Source organism: Alexandromys fortis, unplaced genomic scaffold (assembly GCF_014885135.2).
Source record: "Alexandromys fortis isolate MF-2015 unplaced genomic scaffold, M_Fortis_MF-2015_v1.1 scaffold_143, whole genome shotgun sequence".
Lineage (NCBI taxonomy): Eukaryota > Metazoa > Chordata > Mammalia > Rodentia > Cricetidae > Alexandromys > Alexandromys fortis.
In genome coordinates this window covers 2,978,341-3,001,218 of record NW_026068044.1, presented here as the reverse complement: position 1 = coordinate 3,001,218, position 22,878 = coordinate 2,978,341, and the positions used below count along the sequence as shown (strand labels likewise).

At 49.8% G+C, this 22,878-nt stretch overlaps 1 protein-coding gene across 2 annotated transcripts in view; it reads left to right on the top strand.

The window, feature by feature from the left end:
- The window catches only part of Mtcl1 (microtubule crosslinking factor 1), a 49,568-nt gene extending 36,661 nt beyond the window's left edge, over window positions 1-12,907 (top strand). For both annotated transcript variants that reach the window (XM_050166217.1, XM_050166218.1), the window contains 3 exons: window positions 1,668-1,699; window positions 4,447-5,986; window positions 11,735-12,907. In XM_050166217.1, coding sequence (XP_050022174.1) covers window positions 1,668-1,699; window positions 4,447-5,986; window positions 11,735-11,929 — 1,767 coding nt within the window. In that variant the 3' untranslated portion in view covers window positions 11,930-12,907. The remainder of the gene's footprint in view (window positions 1-1,667; window positions 1,700-4,446; window positions 5,987-11,734) is intronic.
- Window positions 12,908-22,878: the final 9,971 nt, after the last annotated feature.

Sequence of the window (22,878 nt, the reverse complement as noted above, 5' to 3'; positions counted from 1 at the left end):
ACGTAAGGTCCCATGTAACATGAAAACTCTCAAGAACAAGTGTCGTCCACAAAACTCAGTAGACAAATGTATAGTTTCAACTTTTCTTGAAATCATTATGCATGTTCTGATTCTAGGAAACTCAGATGGCTGAGAAATAATTTGTATTAAAGAATACCTTAACATTTGGTAGATATCACTAAATGGGAACCGCAATCAATATGTTATTCTGGTGAAAGGGAAAAACATCCAACAAGTGGATGGACAAATGATTGAATTCGAGAGAGCCACCAAAGTTTCTGCGGCACGACGCCACTTACTTTCCTCTGATGGTTTTGTTTCTAAAGCCACAGTTTAAAAACTGGTATGAGAATAGTGAGACCCTGTCTCAAACCCGGATGATGAGGTGGGCACCCTGCTGTGGGCATCATTACACATGAGCCGGTTTACAGTGACCGTACTGGCTACTGTTCTTCCAAATACTTCATACTTAGGAGACTTGTCTCGGGTAGTGCTGAAGTATGGGGACATTTAATGAGAGTTGAATGTCCCTGGTTCAAAATGCTGAGACCATAGGGTTTCAGGTTTCCAACTGTCATGGAGTTTGGGATATTTACATGTTCATAAAAAGGCATCTTGGGGATAGGACTCGATTCAAACACAAAAATCATTTACATTCCATATTCCTCTTATGCCTAGAGCCTGAAGGCAATTTTATTCTATGCTTATTTTGCGTGCGAAACAAAGTCCAGAATTTTCAGATTTTGAAGTATTTCAGGTTACAGATTTTTGGATTAAGGGATGCTAAACCACGTACGTCAGTCAGGTCAGTGAAGTCAGATGCCTTACCCCCATCAGTGTGTAGCAGGTCGGTAGGATGTCTGATGGTTGGTGTTCCCCGCCACAGATCTGCAGGCAATCTCCGTGGTACAGCTTTGTAGCAGAGAGAGCACGGGTCCAAGGGAGACCCTTACTCCTCTGTGTGGTGGAAGCACAGGCTTGCTGTCTGTGAAGAAGGCACGCTTCAGTATGGCTGTGCAAGGAATACGGTTTCATTACTGTCCAGTGACTGTTTCTTCCAAACCATGCCAGCACGCGAGTCTTTCTCAATAGACAACCTTTGTCTCTGCCGCTGTTGGTCAGCACAGTTCCTGCTGCCCTTCAGGGGAAGTCACCGTTTTTCTACATCTGATCCTAACCAGGAATGTTCAGAAACAAGCAGGAGTCCCTGCCCCAAAGATGCCACCCATACCAACCTCCATAGCAAGATCTGGACCGGAGGACATCGGTCTCCCACCTCCCTGCCCACCGTCATCTTCCACTCCAACCCCCCCACACACGCACCTGGACTTACTCAAGATTGCCAGTTCTTGGAGCTCCATACAGTGGGGGTGCGGGAGGACCATTTACTCAACAAGTTTCTCACTCAGGCGGGCCCCTGCCTCCCTGGGGAGACCTCAGAAGCTCCTACCCTCCCATGATGCTGTGGATGAAGCTTTTACTGTTCCACTTCAAAGGGCTCAGGGCAGTAGCCTAGGACTTGGCCTCAGTGAGCCTTCTGAACCACATCTTAAGAGACCATAGCAAAACAAGTCACTTAGTGCAGACGGGATTCCTAGGAAGCCAGAATCAGTTGGTTCTGACAGATGTTTGTTTGTTTGTTTCTTTCTTTCTTTCTTTCTCTACAGGAAGAAGAAAGTCGCAAGGGAAATCTTCAAAGGTAAGTAAAATTGATTGCTAAATTCTAAATCTTTTGCCTTTAAGGATCCACTGTTTTCATGCAGTGTTGGTGGGTACTCTTCAAAACAATTTACAGTAAGTAGCGTCTGTTAAACTATTTGTTTCCTAGATTAGCATCAGCAAAAAGGCAACGTGCGCTGGTTTGTGTCTTAGGATAAGAACCGTGTTTGCCACGTCCAGAGGAGTGCTTGGAAAAAAAAAAAAAACAGTCTTTCAAAGGTCTGTGAAGACTTTCTTATGGGCAGCTCAGAAAACCACTCCATTTCTGAGGTGTCCTTCATGGCAAATGGGGGGTTTGTTTTGTCTTTGCAGCTTTCCCTGCTGTGATTCCCAGAGGGAACAGACCTTAGCTGCGACCCTCGTGTTAGCTGCACCCAGCTTCCTCCCTGACAGCCTGTGCTCTCTGGCTTTGCCTTTTCTTCCCTCCGTAGACGGACGCGTGTTATCCCCATTGCATCCTGTGTCTCTGGCAGTTTGCCGCCGTCAGCTCCCCTCATCCTATTTTTCCCTCTGATCTTGGAGGCTGTAAATACAGACTGTCTCCTTTGCAGCCTCTACCATCTGTTTCCACAGAACCCACAGAGTTGCCCGGACATGGTGCCCTTCTCTGTCTTCCCCAGGCAATGCAAGTATACTTGTGGGCCTGGGCTCCGGAAGTGATCTGCATCTGCCTCTTGCTGTGCTTCCGTGGGTCTGGGACTTAAGTGCTTTGGGCCGTAGTTGCTTCATCCGTACATAGGGGAGTCAGATTCTTTGTTGTTATTTTCTTCGTGGAGTTCACACGTATGAACACACAGGAAGCCAGAGAAGCAGCACACACGGTTTAGCTGTGGCTCCATCAACTGCTGTGCCCATTCATTCACAGCAGCAATCGCTCCGTGTCCAGATGAAGGCTCGCGCCGTTTCGCTTTTGATACCCAGGCCTCCCATCTCCCTCTTCCTTTGTGCTCTGTAACTGTGATTTTAAATCTTACTTGCTTCTGCTGATTTCAGAAGTAGTCAACATGGGGGTTGCAAATTTTAAGTAGCGTCAAATGTCTGAGACAAAACAATGAAGGTGCCGACCCCTCCCCAGGCCATGTGGCCCCCCTGACTTGTAACCATGTTGGGGCCCATGCCTCATCTCTTGTACCAGGAGGCACCCAGCCATGCTTCCAGGGCATCCTAGCCTTGTTGTTTCATCAGCGTGGCCGTTTCTAAGGTCCACACCCCTCCATTCTTTGCCGTCTCGGTGCTTCTCCATCCAGCTAACCCTACAAGCCCCCACTCGTGACTGCCTCTAGTGGTTCAGTGTAGCAACCATTGAGCATTTAGGCTTGCTCCCAGGGCAGCCTCAGTCTGGCCTTCCTGTTACTACCAGGTTCTATAGAGAGTGATCTGGGTACCAGGTATAAGATTCCCTTCTGGCGTGGCTAGGACTGAGTTACAACCCTAGGTATAAAGTCCGTCTGTCAAGCTGAGAGGAAACAGATCGAGTGGGATGGTAAGTGGGTGTCCGCCTTGCCTCCCACTTCTGCTGCAGCTGGAGCGATTCTGTCACCTGAGTCGGTGGGCACACCCGACCCCCAGCCTCTGACCGTTTCTTTTCCCTGGTGGATAGGCAAGCAACATGAAGACCCCACCCACCTCCTGGTCTGTCCAGTCTGCCACCCCACCGCCTCTGTGGAGACTGGGGAGCAGAGGGAAAGCGTTCCCCAAGTTTCTGTCAGATTGGAGCATGAGAAGTTGAAATGAGGATCTGTGCCCACATTCACACCCGTTGGGCGATGGCTACCCAAGCCGGGCCCTTGTCACTCATCTGCCTTCCTCCTTTACCATCGTTCATGTGCCTGAGGGAGTTCTCCTCCTCTAGAGGACAGAAAGAATCAACACACACACACACACACACACACACACACACACACACACACACACACCTTGGCTATCGAGAGGAAAGCTGGGACAGGAGGCGAGGACGCCCCTTACTGAATTGGGTGGGCTTGATCGTATTCTAGGTTGAGACAAGACTCAAAACTGATCAGGGTTTCCACTTTTCTATTTCCTCCGACATCTTCCAAGTGGCCTTTGGAGGCGTCAAAGTCAGTGTCCTTCCGGCCAGTGGAGGATGAGGCTGTTCGGATGAACGTAGATGTTTCACCAGGGTCTCCCTCTGCCCGTCCTATGGCTCACAGTAGCTAGGGAGTATGACCTGTTCATCTTCACAGGTTCGTGGAAGCCAGCAGAGGGTGATCCTCCGTAGTGGCTTGAGTCGCCAGACCACAGTCTGGAATTAGCCATGACTGTGGGTGGGTAATCCACGCGTCTGTGTGGCCATGGAGGGAGTAGCTCTATTCAGTTCAGACCAAGGCAAGGCTGCAGGCACAATTGCAGAGCTATACAACTGTGGGCATTCATGGGGTGAGCGTAACAACCATGCAGGATGTCGAGTGGCTGACCCGTTTTTTTTTTTTTTAGTGGTTTATTTAACTTTATTTGATGTGCATTGGTGTGAAGGTATCAGATCTCGTGGAACTGCATTTTCAGACAGTTGTGAGCTGCCATGTGGGTGCTGGGAATTGAACCCGGATCCTCTGGAAGAGCAGTCAGTGCTCTTAACTGCTGAGCCATCTCTCCAGCCCCGGCTGACCCGATTTTGAAGAGCCAGGGAGAGGCAGGCACCTCCACGGGTACATCTTGTGTAGAGTACAGTCCAGGAGCTGACCCCTTCTGTTTTCCCCCCCCCCCCAGGGCTGTGTCTGTGTCCTGTATGTCTGAATTCCAACGTCTGATGGACGTCTCCCCATTCCTGCCTGAGAAGGGCCTACCATCTGCCAGCAGCAAGGAGGATGTCACCCCACCCCTGTCTCCCGATGACCTGAAGTACATCGAGGAGTTCAACAGCAAAAACTGGGACTATGCTTCCCCAAGGGCTGGGACCGATAGGCCTCCAGACCCCTGGGCAGACAGGACCGAGGTGGGGCGGGTAGGACATGACTCCACCATGGAGCCTTTCCCTGACTCCTCCTGGTACCTGACCACAAGTGTCACCATGACGACAGACACCATGACCAGCCCGGAGCACTGCCAGAAGCAGCCACTGCGGAGCCATGTCCTCACTGAGCAGTCTGGGGTGCACGTATTGCACAGCCCCCCCGCTGTCCGCCGGGTTGACAGTATCGTGTCGGGTGGTGAGGGCAGGAGCCGAGTGGACCCCGAGGGCCCCTTTCCTATGAGCAGAGCGAGAGGGAACCTGGCAGATGCCAAGGGAGGTCATCCGGAACCTGTGCTCTACAGGTGGCCTTGCACCCCACCCAGACACTCCCGAGACTATGTGGAGGGGTCTCTCCGCCCCCTAGAGAAACCTGTCTGCCCTTCCCTGGGGTTCCCCTCCCCATTGCACAGCCTAGATATGTCTAGGAACATGAGTGACGACATGAAGGAGGTGGCCTTCTCTGTTAGGAATGCCATCTGCTCTGGTCCCGCCGAACCACAAGTCAGGGACATGGCCTGCCAGACCAACGGGTCCTGGACAGCAGGAACACAGACCGTCCAGACAATCAGTGTGGGCTTGCAGACTGAGGCCCTGCGTGCCGGCGGGGTCACCAGCAGCCCCCACAAGTGTCTCACTCCAAAAGCCGGAGGTGGCACTACACCCGTGTCTTCTCCTTCCCGAAGCCTTAGGAACAGACAGGTGGCCCCTGCTATCGAGAAGGTGCAGGCCAAGTTTGAACGTACCTGCTGCTCCCCAAAGTACGGTTCTCCCAAGCTTCAGAGGAAGCCCCTGTCCAAAGCTGATCAGCCAAATAGCAGGACCTCGCCAGGCATGGCCCAGAAAGGGTTCAGCGAGTCAGCCTGGGCCCGCTCCACCACCACCAGGGAGAGCCCCGTGCACACCACCATCAACGACGGCCTCTCCAGCCTCTTCAACATCATTGACCACAGTCCTGTTGGGATGCGAGCTGGGAGCCGTTCCCGCTCGGCAGAACCTCGACAGGACCTGGGTCCAGGCCAGGAAACGGGCACCAGTTCCCGAGGAAGGTCCCCCAGCCCCCTAGGCATGGGCTCAGAGGTGTGCAGGGAGGATGGGGGAGAGAACACACCAGTGAGACAGGACTTATCTGCCCCCCCTGGCTACACGCTCACTGAGAATGTAGCCCGGATCCTCAACAAAAAGTTGTTGGAGCATGCCTTAAAGGAGGAGAAGAAGCTAGCCGCCCATGGCCCCTCAGGACTCACCAGCGACAGCCACAGCGGAGAAGCAGGACCAGCTGAACCAGGATCCATGGAGGTAAACTGGGTACCGCTCTGTCTCCCATCAGCTCTGCCTTTAGCTGCCTAGCTTAGAAAGGCCGGGTGGGCCCTGGGCACTGGTTTCGGGAATCCTTGTAAGTTGGCAGGAACGCAGTGAACCGTGAAGTGGAACAGACAGAAATACAGACCCTGAGTAACTTACAGAAGAGATTACTTTTACTGTCCTCAAAATGATGAGGACGTGGTTTGCTCCGACTCTGTCCTCTGGTCTGGGTTAGCCTTTCTCTCTTGGTCTAGGAGTTGTACCTGCAGCACACTGGCTTTTTCTCTGTGTGACTTGGTGCAAAGGTGAAAACGGAGTGAGTGGAAACCATGCGTGCACGTGTGTCTGTCTACCTGTCAGGACTTGCTGCAGACTTTATGTGGGCTTCATGAGGAGTGTGTTACCGTGTATTTGGGCCACACAGACACAAAACCCTTTCATTGGGAACTACAAGAATAGGTTTTCAAAGCCGGACGGTGGTGGCGCACGCCTTTAATCCCAGCACTCGGGAGGCAGAGGCAGGCGGATCTCTGAGTTCGAGACCAGCCTGGTCTAGAAGAGCTAGTTCCAGGACAGGAACCAAAAGCTACGGAGAAACCCTGTCTCGAAAAAAAAAAACAAAAATAGGTTTTGGATTCTCGGGCCACCTCAGTATACACCGGCAGATTGTTGTCTCATAAACCTCCCTTCCTCACTGGACTCAGGCAGTGGATGAAGTAAAAACAGTGCCCCAATAGAGCGTGGCAATGGTGACACCAGTCTGTCAGCACTGAGTTCCGTTCTGACACCTGTACCTCTCTATCCACTTGTGTTCTTGCACTGGAAAATAAAAGCAAGGTAAACGAATCGAAAACCACACAAGCAAACAAGGAACCCCGCGGGTATAGTGGTGCACAGCTTCAATCCTAGCACTCGGGAGACAGAGGCAGGTTTATCGCCAAGCTCTAGGCCATCCAGGGCTGCATAATGAGAGCCCTGTCTCGAAAGCGAGGAAGAAAATCCTGTGTCCGCAGCCAACGGAGCAGTGGTCCTGAGTGGTGACGGCGGTGGGGACTGGCGCCTCACTGTCAATGTAGTGCTGACAGAGCAGGGCTGGCCTGTAAGTGATCACGTGACAGCTGCTCCCGGGAGCCTGCATTGTGCCCTTGTTCACGAGCATCATCCAAGCCCAGCCGCTCCCACATACAGCACGGGCAGAGGCAGAAAACGTCAGGGTGCTCTCAGCCTGCCCTCTGCGTCCTTGTAGCTCTGGCTTCCTGGGTGACAGGAGGGGAAAGGCTATATTTCCTTTGCCTCTTGCCTCGAATTGCTCACGGGGGAGAAATGATTAGGTTCTCCCGGTCCAGCCCTCGGAGGAGTAAGTAAACTCAAAAGACAAGAGTTTAAACCAGTAGGGCAGGCCTTGCTGATTCTGACTTTTAGCTATAGAAATGGCAATCCCATGAGCTGCTCTTCCCAAGGTCAGAGTTCTAGGGACAGATTTCTTAAGAGTTTTAGAATTTAATTATAATTAATTATTTAGTAATTAATAATCAATCATTATCATTATTTAATTGGGGGTTGTGTGCAGCTTCAGAGGTCTAGCCCAGTATCATCATGGTGAGAAGCGCGGCAGAATGCAGGCAGATGTGGTGCTGGAGAAGGAGTTAACAGTTCCACATCTGGACCCACAGGCAGCAGGAAGAGAGGGACTCTGGGCCTGACTTCCAATTTTGAAACCCACCTCCAGTGACACACTTCCTCCAACAAGGCCACCGCTCCTAATCCTTCTCAAGCAGTGCTATTCTCTGATGGCTAGGTATTAACATGTCTGAACCTGTAGGGGCCATTCTTATTCAAACCACCACAGTTCACTCCCTGGCCCCCATGGACTTGTAGCCAGATCATAATGCTAAATGCACTCAGCCCAACTTGAGAAGGGAACGATTTTGTACATGCTCTGAAAAGAAAGGACGTCGCAGGATAAGAGTTTTCAGGTAGCAAATGGTGTCTCCTCTGATCTTTTCACCCCCGAACCTGAGGAGCCCTCAGCTGTGGCTTGGGAGGGTCTGTTTGTAGATGAGTATGTTGCCTTCGGGTAAAACAGAACGCGTTTTGAGGCGTCTTGAGTCAATTGGCTGTCTTGAGTTTCTACTCATCTTAGAGACCACGGAGAAATTAAGTTTGGGAACCAAAGGACCTTTGTATTCTTGACAGCGAGTGAGAAAATGGGTGCTCCAGAGGTACTAGAGATGCCACATGCTTTAATGGAGTCAAAGCCCTGTGATGCAAAACCCATGTTGTCACAGCGGTCACCCCTCACTGCCCTTATTTTCCAGAAAGCGTGTGTTTAGATTCTTATTTGTGCACGTGCATGCAAACACACACACACACACACACACACACACACACACACACACACACACGTGTGCGCATCTTATCGGCTCCCAAACAAGCTGAGAGTCACGACAGGTGCACAGACGGTTTCAGAGCCCAAGAACCCGCAGGGAGACTCAACTGGCAGCATTTCAAGGCCATGGGCTCATCTCCCCCTTTTCTCAGCAGCTTGCTTGTTCTGGGTGCCAGCAGAATCCTGTTTGGTTGGACCCCACGTAATGGGCGCGTTGGGAATCACGCCTCATCTCGGTGAATTTGTGGGAGTCTGCCTTTGGCACTCAGAGCAGCGGAGCCGCTGGTGTTTTCCCTGCCTGTGCCAAGCACCCTGTGTGGCATTGCCACCGGGATCTCCACACATGAGATCCCTTCCTTGCTTCTCTCTCACCCCACAAGTGGCTCTAGCCTCTCCCTCTCTTGAAGCTTGGCAGCAAAGCAGAGTTGTGCCAAGAGAATGCTCTGGCATCCTTCCCTCCTAGAGCTAATACGGTGGAGGGGACGTGTGAGCACAGGCAGCCATAGCTTGTGACCAGAACAAGCCAGGCTGTGTACCCAGCCGAGGCACCTTCACCGCTCCCTTGGTCACGTAAGCGCCATCAGAGAGCTAGGGGACCACTGCCCGTCCTTGGTTCTGCTTCCTTCTTCAGCTTGTTGATACATGGCAGAAGTCAGTCCTGTGTCTTAAGTGCCATTGCCGCCTCCTCCTGCCTCTACCCGGCCTGCCTCTGCTTGAACCCAGGGACCACCGTTCTCTCTCGAGGCCACCTTGGAGCAGGGACTATACTTGCACTGTTCTTCTGTTTGAAACGAACTTTCCAACCGACTTGGTTTTCTCTCCTTTTTTCTGTCTGCCTGTCCAGAACCAAACTGTCTTACTAACTGCCCCGTGGGGACTCTAGCCCTGCCTGCCTCACACTGTAAGTGCCTCCTTCCTCACTTCCCTCCACCCAGAGAGTCGTGTGTGTAGCTGATGTACTCATGGTCTCATTCATCACCATCTGTGGAACTCCACGCTCATCCCCAGGAACAGACACTGAGTGCAGACACCCCGCTTTGAGTGCCTCCAGGGTCAACCATTTAGCATGTAGATTCTGCTGGGATTTCCCCTCTCATGGAGTTTGTAGTTGAGAAAGAACATTGACGGGGGTGGGGTGGTGGGGGGAGGCATCTCAGGCACAACTCAAGTCTTTGTGCCCAGCGTCTATGGTTCCAACCCACCCACTGCTGCTCGCTGGCATTTCAGTTACATCTGTGTGTCGCTGTGTGCTGGGCTATGTTGAGCCTTCTCTGTTTTGTTTTGTTTTTGTTTTTTTTTTTCTTCCTTTTTTCATACCACCATACCAGGAAGAATAAGTCCAAATGTATCTTGTCTTTTCAAGTGAGTCTATTGGCCGAAAAGTAAGTTCTTGCTAAGGACTGGCCGAATGGATCGTAGCAGGGACATCCCTGTTCCCTGTATTTTTGAGAACTCTGGGATTGGCCTTCAGAGCCTGAACTGAGGGAGGCCTGTGAGGAAGCACACATTTGGTTTGAGTCAAGGATGTAGTCACCCTCCTAATCTACCAGAAGAACTAACACAGAGTCATGCTGTATGTGGTGACGCACACCTTTAATCCCAGCCCTGGGGAGGCAGAGATAATGGATATTGGTGAGTTTGTGGCCAGCCAGGGCTACATAGTGAGATGCTGTCTTGGGGCTGAGGGAGACATAGCTGCCATGGCAGGGGGAGAGGGTGAATGGCCAAGGAAGTAATGGGAAGGGCCGTTTTCCCACACAGCCACCTCACTGGCTTATGGGTAGAGGCCAACATCGCTCGTTGATGTGTGCTGGTGTCTTGCCAAGGAAATGTTAGTTTCCGTGACGTCGTGGCTGCACATTTCTTCCTGCACAGACAGGTGTCTCTGAGCTGGTTCTGTTCAGCCTCGGTGGGAGGAAGGGGCTGGATGGACCTGTAGCGGCAGCCACAGCAACGGCAGCAAACGTGCGCATGCTCACTCCTGCAGTGGTGGGAGCAGGGACGTGGGTTTCACAAGCTGTACCCACCCTCCTCCGGGTACTGTGAGGTGAGGTGAGGAGACACAGATACAGTTCCACTTGACTCATGTGTACACACATGGCAGCTATGAGTACATCCTGGCTGTGGATGCACCATTGGCATAAACGGCCCGGGGAAGATTCTCCTAGGTCAGGGAAGGTGCCTACCAAAAGGAGGCATCTGATGGAATGGTCTCAGTGTTTTCTTTTTTTGCTGGCCCCTCAGGGATGAGGGAAAGACTGCCCCATTACTCCACCGCTCTTACAGAAGCCTGTGGGTCCCTTGCTGCCCTTGGGTCATGACATCCTCACTGGCCATCTCTGAGCATCCCTGTCATGTCTTCATCTTGTCCCGAAAACCATCGCCTGCCCACTGGACACGGCATCTGTCCTTCCATCCCTTCTGTTCCTAATCTCTTCATTCTGGCTTCTTCATCGTCATGTCTAAATCTTCTAGCTCGCCTCTTGACTTCCTTTGTGGGCCCTAATTCCATGACATCATGCTTGTGCCCTTCATCACATAAATATCACCCCCTCCGGACCTGTTTGAGCATCATCCATGGTTCACCGCGCGACACAGCTTTCTGCCTTTCTGTGTGTCCGTAACTTCCACGTTTGGACATCCCTGTTCCCTGGCTTGCAGGCTAGGAACACGTAGCTCCACGGCCCTTTTAAACAAGCAAACAACTGTGTCACGTGGTCAGCACTCAGCCTGTTGCAGTGGCTGAAACACCGACTTGTGAGCACGGTCTAGTCCTAGTTGGTAAGGCTGCTGCCGCGGTGGCGATCGTGAAAGAAAACTAGACCTCAATTAAAGTTTCTGCATGCAGCATTTTTTCCCCCACACTGTGGGAGTTTGTTTAGCCTTCCGCCAGTCAGCTTGGGATAAACAGAGGCAGAGTTCTGTTTGGCTCTCTTTGCTGATACAGCTGGGTTCCACCCCAGGGCTCTGTGGGCCTCAGTAGACTGAGGTCCTGCGAGACTGACTCAGTAGGAGCTCAAGGATGGGACTGAGACAGGGTGACCCCATTGCTACTTCATCTTCTCTGTGTTCGAGCCCAGTTCTGGAGATGCCCTACACGCAGAACCGTGTCCCTGTGTTTTGTTGTATTTTGCCGCAGTGTAAAAGGTCACGTGTCCTGTGTCGCCAGTCATCCCCGTGGAATGTTGTACTGGTCGCTTTAGGTTCCTCTCCACGCATGCCATAATCGTTCAGATGCTGTAGCCTCCTGGGCTGTTCCATTCGACTTCAGCATGTGTGATGTGTGTTGGGGGCCACGGCCCACGTGACACTCCAGGTCTGAATAACGCTGTCTCCCTCTCTCGGCTCTGAAGGAACTACCTTGTTCTGCACTCGCGCCATCCCTAGAGCCCTGCTTCTCCAGGCCAGAGAGACCAGCCAACCGCCGCCTTCCATCCCGTTGGGCCCCACCCTCCCCCGCCGCCTCACCGACTCAGTCACCTGGAGACCGAGTGTCCTTGGAGGAACACAGTGAGGAGGAGCCACCGGAGGAGAAGCCACACCCGTGACGTGATGCAAGCTTGCACGAATTACCACCAGAATAATTCACTGTAATTTGCACAACCAGACCATCACCATCCACCCAGCTCTGCCCCAGAGGGAAGATGTAGCCTTTCTCAAGGTCAATGGATGTCTTTAAACACACACGGCTGCTGAATGTTCAACCTGGTAAACTGAGATGTTTCGGCCATGAAACAGAAAAAAAAAAAATGTGCCTGTAATAATTTTTTTCATAGCTCAGAAAACTATTTTTGCCTCCATCTTTTTTTACACACAATATATTAAACAAAAAGGTAAATAAGGTATAAGTAGATTTAAGAGTTTTAATATGTACATCTTAAGAGATTCCGAGCAACCTTGTTCCCAATCCTGCTGCCTCTGTTCAATTTGCACTGTTTCGTTACGCTTGGGGTTCTCACCATTGAGTTCAGAGCACTCTAAGTTAAACTTCATTCTGTTCAGTGTTAAAAAAAGAGTCTTTTTTAATGCTTGAGACTGCCCAACTCTGTGAACTCTTTGTAGTGAAAAGGCCACGAGGCCAGAAGACAAGAGCATCTGTCATCTGGAAGGACGCAGGTCAACAATTGTGAAAAGGTACGGAGTCCATGAGATGGACTTAAGACTCACTGTGTGACCCATGAACTCTGCCTGCTGCACATCCTCGGGCGCCTGTACATACACTGCTCCGTCCCGGCCCTCACCTGCGTGTGTGTGTGCGTCAGTCTGACCCACTGTGAGTTGTTGTAAAGTTCCTTGTACCGCACTGTTCCTGTTGGTCCCCTGTACCAGTGAGACGACGGCACCGTTTTTAAGTTATTGTTAAAACGTTAACTGACGGTGTACAAAGCTCACTCGACATTTTCTTGTTTAAGGAAAAGCACTACAAAAAAAGAAACAAAAACCCATGAGGATGCCAAATTGAGACAAATGATGGTGCCTCAGAGTCTGTCTGAGACCATGATGATACAGAAATAAAGTCCTTACAAGGAAGAAACAAGGTCTTGGGTGTCACACTTCACTGGCTCCTTCCCCACCCCGACCTCCCCCTGTCATCTTCAGCTCTAAAGGGAACGTTTCTCCAGGTTTTCTGTCGCTGGCAGAGTGCAGGGAAAGGGGATGCAGAGGAGGGAGCTGGTCACACATCTCCTGGGGCCGCACCCTTGCGACATGATATTGCCGCTTGCAGGACTCTGGGGGTCCAGGAAAATAAATGGCTTTGTTTTCACTGCAGACACTAGAGCTGAGGAGGGACATGTCGAGGTGGCTACCAACAAGTATATGCGGCCAGCATCTTCCCTTCTAATCAGGAAAGGTAGTAGCTATGGGTGTCATTCCGTCTCCACGGCAGATGGGCAGCCCAGCATTTTGGTGTTGAGGGTGGTGTGAGGGTGGAGTTATCAAGACGCTGCTGAAGAGCCCAGGACTGTTTACAAAGGCCGGAGATTCTGGCTTTGATGCTTCATTAGCCCAACGGTTCTCTTCTAAAGAGGAAACGAGGTCTCTTCCCAGGGTCACACAGTGCCTCCTTTAAACTTTTTTTTAAATATTATTTATTTGTTTACTTGTTTATTTATTTATTTCTTATGTATACAATATTCTGTCTGTGTGTATGCCTGCAGGCCAGAAGAGGGCACCAGACCTCATTACAGATGGTTGTGAGCCACCATGTGGTTGCTGGGAATTGAACTCAGGACCTTTGGAAGAGCAGGCAATGCTCTTAACCACTGAGCCATCTCTCCAGCCCCTAAACGGTTTTCAAAGACAGGTGTTAGTGGGAAGATGGGGCAGTTGGAACCTTGACAGCATGTTGGTGGAGAAGTTAGCGATGGAGAACCACGTAAGACAATGTAACAGTTCCTTTAAGCCTCATGCAGAGTTACCACATAGCCAGCCATCCCACAGCGGATACACGATGCTTGTAACTGGACAGGACTCATATAGATGCTTTTACACCGCTTTTCACTGTGGTGTTGTTATAACAGCCAGAAATCCAGAAGTAGCACCCATGTCCACACAGGGAGAGACAAAATGTGTATTTGCAGTGGGAAGGAGGACGCGCTGGCAGACTCTTCATTGTGAACCTTGGAAGTGAGGTAAGTCAGTCACAATTAGGGATGGATTTCTACTCATGTGCTATTTACCAATGCAGGCATTCTTAGAGACATTAAAATGGTCCCGGGGGGGGGGGGCTGAAGGCAGGAGAGATGGGAGCTGGCATGAATTGGTGGCAGGGATTCAGTGTAGGATGAAGAAAAGGTGCTGGAAGTGGGCAGTCATGATAACATTGTCCAACAGTGAGGAGACACTTCATGCCAGCGAGTTAACACTTAAAAGAGCCAACACGGTAAATCTTGGCAATTTTACCACAATAATAAAGGCCTTTTTAACGCAGGAAACAGAAATTTCACAGAAGCACACTAGATATAGCCTCAAACAGCTTGTCAGCAAAGGTGTGTTTTGTGGGGTTGGGATATTGCCATGGGAGAGTGGTCCTAGCGTGTTTGACGCCTTGGGAGACAAAGAGACATCGACAGGTGCACAGCAGCATTCTTTCCGCTGGGACCAGCGGCTTCCTGAGGGCGACAAGCATGCGTCGCGACTGCCATCTCCGCCTGTGCGCCCCCTGTATCTTCACCCTCAGACAAGCCTCCCGAGTATTGACGGTGATGAACCCGGCAGTCAGTCCTGTGACTTTGGGGGTCCCTAGAGAAAGAGTTCCCACAGAGCTCAGACCCGATGGTCCTCATGATACATCAAGGACGCTATTCCAATGCCGCCTGAGCCAATCGTGGTGACAGGCTGGCCCTGCAAAGGATGCTGGGAGCTGTTGGAATAAAAGTGGAGGGTGCCTGGAAGGCAATGCAGGCTGGGTGCTGCTTCGAGTCACCCCAAAGGTGCAGGAAGAGGCTCTCTTCACCAGGACTGTACCACCTGGTTGGAAGAGGTAAGCTTCCGAGGCACAGCAGGGCCTGGGTTGGTGCAGACAGTATTATCACCATTTCCTTGTGGATGAGGGAGAGGCTTTAGTAAGAACAGCCTCATCAGGGAGCTGGCTACTTGGAGCCCTTCCGTGAATTAAGCCATCTGGAACCTCCAAATACTTCGGTCGACTGTGGAGCCGCTGAAACTTGAAGAGCCAAGACAGTAGGATGAGATCATTTCCACTGTTCTGTCCAGATGGACGTGAAGGCAGTTCTGTGGGTTTGGGGTCGGCTACAAAGGCAGAGCAGCTGCCTGCAGGGAAGGGCCCATCCCCACCAGCCACCCTTCATATGCCAGCTGTTTTCACGGACTAAAGAAAGATGTGGCAAATTCCTGAGGTCCGGGAAGCAGGACTCACCCACCAATGTGCCCTACCAATGGGGGAGGGGGATGGCAGCTCCAGGAGCATCCCAGAGACCTTGACAAACCACAGTCAAGGGGTGGGAGCTGCACACTGGGCCCAACAATTTTGTTCCAGAAAATACCATACTAGGGTAAGGTTTTCAAATTATGGATCTGGTTTTGATATCTTCGTACGTAACTCAAATTGTTTTTCTTTACCCTTTTCTATAAAATGTCCTAAGAGGTTTGCAGATACTTAATTTCTTTCATTTTTACTGAGTACATTTAATGTTTTGGTATGCACAGTGTTGTGCTCACCGCATACTCACCCTTGTGGTGAGAGCCCCCCCCCCCCTAAAGTGGATTCTCTTAATTCCCTCTGGGTTTTTCTTAAAGGGCCTTTCTGACCTTGAACTCGGTCCTCCTGCCGTGGCTTCCCCAGTGCGGTACCACATCCGGCTCTAGACTCCAATTCTTTCAGCAAAATTCCCACACACAGCATAGCGTCACTGCAGCCTTTGTATCGGGTATTGGAGCTCTAGGCTTTATCAGACTTGGTGGTCAGTGTGCTGTTCCTGTTTTCTAGAAGCCGCTGGAGAGGTCAGCTGCTTGTTTCTAGCTTCTAATTTGTTGTTGTTAGGTTGTGCTAAAATATATGTTGTATAAATTTTACCACTTAAACCCTTTTTTTTTTTGTTTTTGTTTTTGTTTTGTTTTGAGACAGGGTCCCTATGTATCTCTGGCTGTCTGGCTGTCCTAGAACTCACTGTGTAGACCAGACTAGCCTAGAACTCAAGAAATCTGCTTGCCTCCACCTCCCAAGTGCTGGGATTGAAGGTGTGTGCCTCCACACATGGGATTTAAACCATTTTAAAAGTACATTTCGGTGGTGGTAAATACACAGTGTTTTGCCAACCACTACTCCGTCTTGCAGACACCCCACGAAGCGCCAGATGCATTAGTTGCCCCTTTCCCTGCATGCATGATGTTGCTTTCATTCTCCAGGGTCTTGTTTACTTAAGAACTCTCTCGTAGGTGGGTACTCTATAGACTGTGTGGTCTTCTAGGTCTGGCTTTTTTCACTTAGCATAGATGTTTTAAGGTTCATCCATGTTGTACAAGTTACAGGACTGCATTGCTGTGTTGAAGACAGGTTTCTTTTAGTATCCCTGGCTCTCCTGGATTTCACTCTGTAGACCAGGCTGGCCTCTGCCTCTTCATTGCTGGGATTAAAGGTGTGGGTCACCACCTCCTGGTTGACTTCATTCATTTTTCTGGTGTATAATAATGCATTGTATTTTGTGTGTCCATTTAGTAGTTGGTAGTATGTGTCTATTTTTAAAACAAAAGAAAACTTTTGGTCACCTTTGAACAGCCTGAAGCATTCCCTCCAATGGAGAGGATTCACAGTGAGCAACCAGGACCAGGCACTTTGGAGTCCTTAAACTTCCTTGTTGCGGGAGGCCCCCATTCTTAATACATCCGTCATGATTGTCTTTGATTACATATTGGCCTTTCAGCAACTCTTATCTGTGAATGCAGTGTGCATCAGAATCATGTATAGCAAGAACACAGGCTGAGTCATAGACAAGCTATTTTCATAAAATTGAAGACACTGTATATTTAAAACCACTTGGGGGCCCTAGAATTCGTATGGCACTAAGAGCCGAAGACCTGGGGCCAAACCCTGGTTCAAACCCTTGCAGCATCAGGCCACCCTTCTAAGGCTCAGTTGAAAAGCAGCAACAGTGACGCCTGCTTCACTCGGATAGTGTTAGGATTAAGGTCTACAGTTGTGCCTACTGTGTGCAAGATACCATGATAGCAGATTTAACTTCTCTGGATATAACTGAAACCACTTACTTTCCAGGTTTCCAACTTTAGGGAAGGAGAATGGCTCACGTCTCTTACAAAAGAAAAAGGTATAAATAAATTTGATTGGGAGGAACTGCTATAGGAACCCACGTGACCGTGGCTTCCCGGGAGGCGCCATTTGCGCATGCGCAGGCGTGGGAGCATGTCTTAACAAGAAAATGGAGTCGCTAGGCAGGGAAGAAGAGGGAGGATGAGCTCCATGTTAAGGTTTCTATGGCTGGAGGAGGAGGAGTAAAGGGCTCTGGAGAGGAAAAGTGGAGAAATCGGGACATGGCAGACCTGCGGGAGTCCACAGGGAAGGGTTAGGGTACCAGGCCTTTTCTTCCCGGCCACCAAGCAGCTCCCGTATCACGACACACGGAGACTTCTTACTAGTTTTCAAAGCTTGGCCTAGCTTACGCTCAACCTGCTATCTTTACCTTTTGCCTCGGTGATTTTTACTTTTCTTTCCTCCTGTATATCTTATGTTCGTTCACTGCTTCTGTGGCCGGCTGGAGACTGCCTGGCTTCTTGTTTGCATTTGCCCCACATTTTCACCTCCTCTCTCATTCTTTCTCTCTCAAGCCCAGCTTTCTTCCCGACTCTCTCTTCCTGCCAGCCCTGCTATCCTTTCTCTGCCCAGTAATTATCTGTCCAACTCTTCACTCGACCAATCAGGTGCCTTAGGCAGGTAAGGCAAAGCAAATGCAACACGTCTTTACATAATTAAACACGCATCTTTACATCAGCAACAAATGCACTATAACAAATGTAATGCACATTTACACAGTTATATTTCCACAGCATAATCAAATGTAACACATCTTTACATAGTTGATTGTTCCACGACAGGCTAGGGTTTTCTGATGTGAGAAGGAAGACCCTGTCAGATAATACGTAAGGGTGTTCCCGAATGTTGTAAGCAGCAGAAGAGGAGGAGGTGGAGGCTTCCAGGACCAGGGCTGTGGTGCTCAGTCAGGGAGGAAGGCGGGGTGGTCTGGGCAGTTTCTGCAGTTGCTACAGTCGGGTTCACAAAGGAACAGGGCAGTGGGGTCTGCTGCGGAGAACCCACACACTGACTACCCAAGAGCCATACCTAGTTGCTCAGTTAAAACCATTGTTTATTCTGCTACCTCTGCGGCCTGTCGACCTTTTTAAGAAGTTTGCTCTTCTCTCAGCCTCTCCCTCAAGGCACTTGTTTTCTTTTGTGTTGTGTTTCTTTAAGGTTAGGCACTTGTAAGCAATTATTGACATTTGTAACCTAGCAAAAGTAAGTATCTGTTTGTTTGCTTGTTTGTTCTGTTCTATAAGGGGATGACTGAGGTCCCTGTATGTTGGGGGGGGGGGGTTGGAGAGAGCTACAGTGGCTCAGCTGTCAGGGCTGCAACACAATCTGAATGAAATGATAACAAAGGGATCCTGGCCTGATTTCCCTAGCCCAGTTCCTGTGAGTTTGGGACAGCCTGTTCCATTGCAAAGATTGATGTTCCCTAATCTCCTAGCAAGCTAGGAGCCATCAGGAAAGCCCTAGGAAAACACACCAACCCCAAAATCCTCGTAGTGATCCTGGAGTGAATTTACATTCTTCAATGGCCCTGGGTTCACAAGGCAAACCCAGCTCACCTCTGTCCCCTACACATACCATTTTAGATTAATTAAAATGAAAGCAAAGACTAAAATAAGAGCATATTATAAAATAATAGTAAATTAGATGTACCTAGTAATGCTTACTGTAATTCTGAGTTCCACATTTCTAGAGAGAGAAAGGAATTTATCTCTACAATACTATTTTTGTGTCTTGGGTCATTTCACTTGGGGATATGCTCCCAAATAACCTCGATGAGCTCAAAGTAATCTGTGAAATGGATCTGTATGGGGTCAAACATGCAGTGAGGTGTGGGGAAGGCTGACCAAGGGATGGTGCATGGATTAGTCAGTGTTCTCTAAAGAAACAGAATGATAGACTATATATCATTTGTGTGTGTGTGTGTGTGTGTGTGTGTACAGGCTGTGACCCAGGTAACCCAACAAAGGCTCTTTCCCAATAGAAAGGATAAAAATGCCCATAACTGTTCCGTCCATGAGGCTGAATGTCTCAACTGGCCCAGTCTACAGCCGGAGTCCTGGAGGTTTCCTAGGGAACTGCTAGTCTTCAGTCCGCATTGGAACCCCGAAGAATTAGGTTCCAATCCCTCCATGCAATGCCTCAGCAACAGGATAGAGGAGTTTACCATGCCAGGCTGAGGGCAAGCATGCAAAAGGAGAAAGCTCCCTTCTTCCATGTCCTTGAAGGTGTGGTCCAGGTCTAGGGTGGGTCTTGACCACTTATAAGAAAATCAAGAAAACCACTTACTTCATGCCCAGTTGCATGGGTTTTAGTTAATTCCTGATATAATCTACTTGACAACCAGGATCCGCTCTCACAGAAGCTACGTCAGCAGGCCTGGTCACTTAACAGCCGTTCCTGATGCCAAGCCCTGTCCCAGGCCTTTGAGAATACTAAGCTCATGATGGCGGCTCTCTCTCCCCAAGGTTCCTGATCCAGCCAAAAGAGTCAACTATCTGCGTCAACTCCAGCCTCCGTGTACTGAAAATACCTGCTCCTCCGAGGCTAGGTGGCTCATGTGCCAAGTAGAAATAGCAGAGGTCGCCTCCTGGACAGGTCCTAAGGGTTGGACTAAGTGATGCTGGCTAAACAGTGAGCATCATAGCGAGAACTATGTACATAGGTTAAATAATTGACTAGGCAAGAAGCAAGCTGGAGCACAGCATGGTGAGTGCTGTAATGGTGCAGGCAAGAGTAGAGTGAGCTTGTAAGGGGACTGGTCCTGTCTAGGAGGCCGTGTAGAAAGATCTCACACTGTTGGCAAGCATAGAGTGAGCATGTAAGGGGACTGGTTCTGTCTAGGAGGTGGTGTAGAAAGATCGCACACTGCAAGCGTAGAGTGAGCATGTAAGGGGCTGGTTCTGTCTAAGAGGTGGTGTAGAAAGATCTCACATGGTTTGCAAGAGTCTCAAAGAACCCAGAAGGCTTCTCCAACCAAGGAAGGAAGTGGGAAGAAAGAAAAAGTCCTCATACCTCGCTGGGACTTTTTTCAAGATAGGTTCAAAATTACTATCAATTACTTTGATTGTCGGACAACTGTTTGGGTTTGTTGTGGTGGTGGTTTGGTTGCTTTGTTGTCGCTTTAGTCAAACATGATCCTGTGTAAGGTTTGCCGTGAAGAAAACTGAAGTCGGGAAGTGAAGGATACCATGATGACACAGGGACCCGCCATCCCTTAGGGGGGCTGGCCGTGTGCAGAGGTCCACAGACAGACTCTTGTTTCCTCCCTCCTGGCACATGCTCCATCTGGCTTTGTGTGGAAGGAGTCACTTTTCCTCGGCTCCCATGGCAATATCCCTTGTCTCCATCCGTCTGTGCTAGCTTCAGCTCACTGCCAGCAGAGCTAGTCACCCAGGTAGTCACACCCACAATCCTCGGGGTCCTTGTGAGTGACACTCTGTGGACAGCTGCCAAGGCTCTAGGGACATGCTACCAAAAATCATACTACATATTAGTTTTGATGTGTTGGTCATGACAGCTGTTCATAAATACCCTCTTCCCTCCCTCTGGGCCAGACTTTTGTCACCCTTCCTTTTAAGGTGGTACAGCTCTTGGCCAATGAGATGTTAGCAATACCGAGTGTCTCGATTTGTGCTGGACATTTTAAACCACGGTAGTTTTGACAGTTTCACACATGGAGGGAATATATTGTGAACATATTTGCCCCGTTACCCTCTTTTGCCCCTCCCACTCTGTCATGTCTTATTTATGAGCGTGTAGATCTTGTGAGGGAAGCCATAGCTGCTTGCTGTGGGTTCATGATTACATCAGCCGTGCTGTGTCCAGGAGACAGCATTTGATGGGATTCCCCCAGTGCTGGAACATGTAAGAGCCCACACTGAGTAGGTTCTTTATTCTGCCCAAACAGTTATGTGAGTACCACACCAGCCTGGGTCCCCAGTTGCCTGTGCCCATCCCCGGATGCACCTTAAAATGGAACATGAGTTCCCATTACGCCATTGAGATTTGGGGATTGTTCAACAGTGCAATGTAACTGTCCTCCCACCAAAAATAAAAGGCAGAGTTCTCACAACATATGCACAAATGCCACTTGGTGTCATCAAAAGGGTAAGAGAGTTTAAAGTAATGAAAAGAGTATTTTGACTTTAATAAGGAAATTTTCAGATCTTACAGTAAGAGGACAGATGAATGTACGCTGACCCCATTATTGATCTAGCCAGCTGTGTGAACGCAGCAGGAGGCTTACACCAACTCTCGGGGGGCTGTTCCTTGCCTGTCCTGCCTCCACCACCCACTTGTTGAGTCTGGGAGAATTCTCCCTCCCGCTGGCAAGTGGAGACAACACAGCACTCTTCCTAAGGAAGCACAAATGCGATTAGAAAGGCTCTGGGAACATCTTAGCAAAGCTTTCTCTCTCTCTCTCTCTCTCTCTCTCTCTCTCTCTCTCTCTCTCTCTCTCTCTCTCTCTCTCTCTCTCTCTGTGTGTGTGTGTCTCTGTCTGCCTGGAACTCACCCTGTAGATTAGACTGACCTTGAATTTACAGATATCTGCCTGCCTCTGCCTCCCTCTGCTGGGATTAAAGGTGCGCGCCCCCACCCAGCAAGCAAAGCCTTTGTCTGATACATAGACTCAGTGGTGGCAAAAGCTCCAATACCTCCTTGGGCTCCCTTCACTATCACAGCACAACCATGGCTCTACTGGACTTAAGGAAGCTCCTGAGCGTGACTACTGCTATCTTGGAAATGTTTCCCTTGGTGAGACCCAACATTAATGGAGAGTCTCTTAAGCCTGGGGGTCCCCAACTGTCTGTACCCCAGACCCTCAGATGTAACTAATCATGGACACGTCAGCATTGGAAACTGAAGAACAAAACCTTCAGGTAATTTTGTTTTCAACCATGTTTGGTAGCTCTGTTCATAAACAGGTTCAATGGGCCAAAGTCCGGCAGACATGGGCATAAATCCACATCACAGCAGAGTTCTTTAGGCTCTCCAGCGTACTCTTTTCTCTTTCTGCAAAGTGGGGAAGTCACGTCACAGGATGGCTATGAGCACTTGCGACATAGTATGGGACACTTTCCTGATAACCTCTTAGTAACCTTTCATTTAATTCTCTCAGTTGCCACATTTAAAAAAAAAAATCTTACGTGTACATATTGAGCCTGTGTGTATGTGTGCACCATGTTTGTGCCTAGTGCCGGAGGAGGTCAGAAAAGGACATCAGATCTCCTGGAACTGGACTTTTCTATGGTTATAAAGCCATAACATATGGTTATGTGGGTATAGGAACCCAACTTGGGTCCTCAGTAAGAGCGATAAGTGCTCTTAACCACTGAGCCATCTCTCCAGCCCTCAATTGCCTCGTGGATCGAGGCTAATTTTCTAATTTCTTAGCTGAAGGAACTAAGGGTCAGAAAGGCTTCTGGCTGTCTCAGGGTAACCCAAGGTTCTAGTCAGGATCACTGTTGCTGTGCTGGAACGCCGTGACCAAAGCGACCTGGTGGAGGAAAGGGTTTGTTCTCCATCATTGAAGGGAGTCAAAACTCAAACAGGGCAGGAACCTGGCTGCAAGAGCTAATGCAGAGAGGTCCCTATGGCTTGCTCAGCCTGCTTTCTGAAACAACCCAGGGCCACCAGCCCAGGGAAGGTACTACCCACAACAGGCTGGGCCCTCCCCCGTGGATCACTAATTAAGAAGAGGCCCTACAGGCT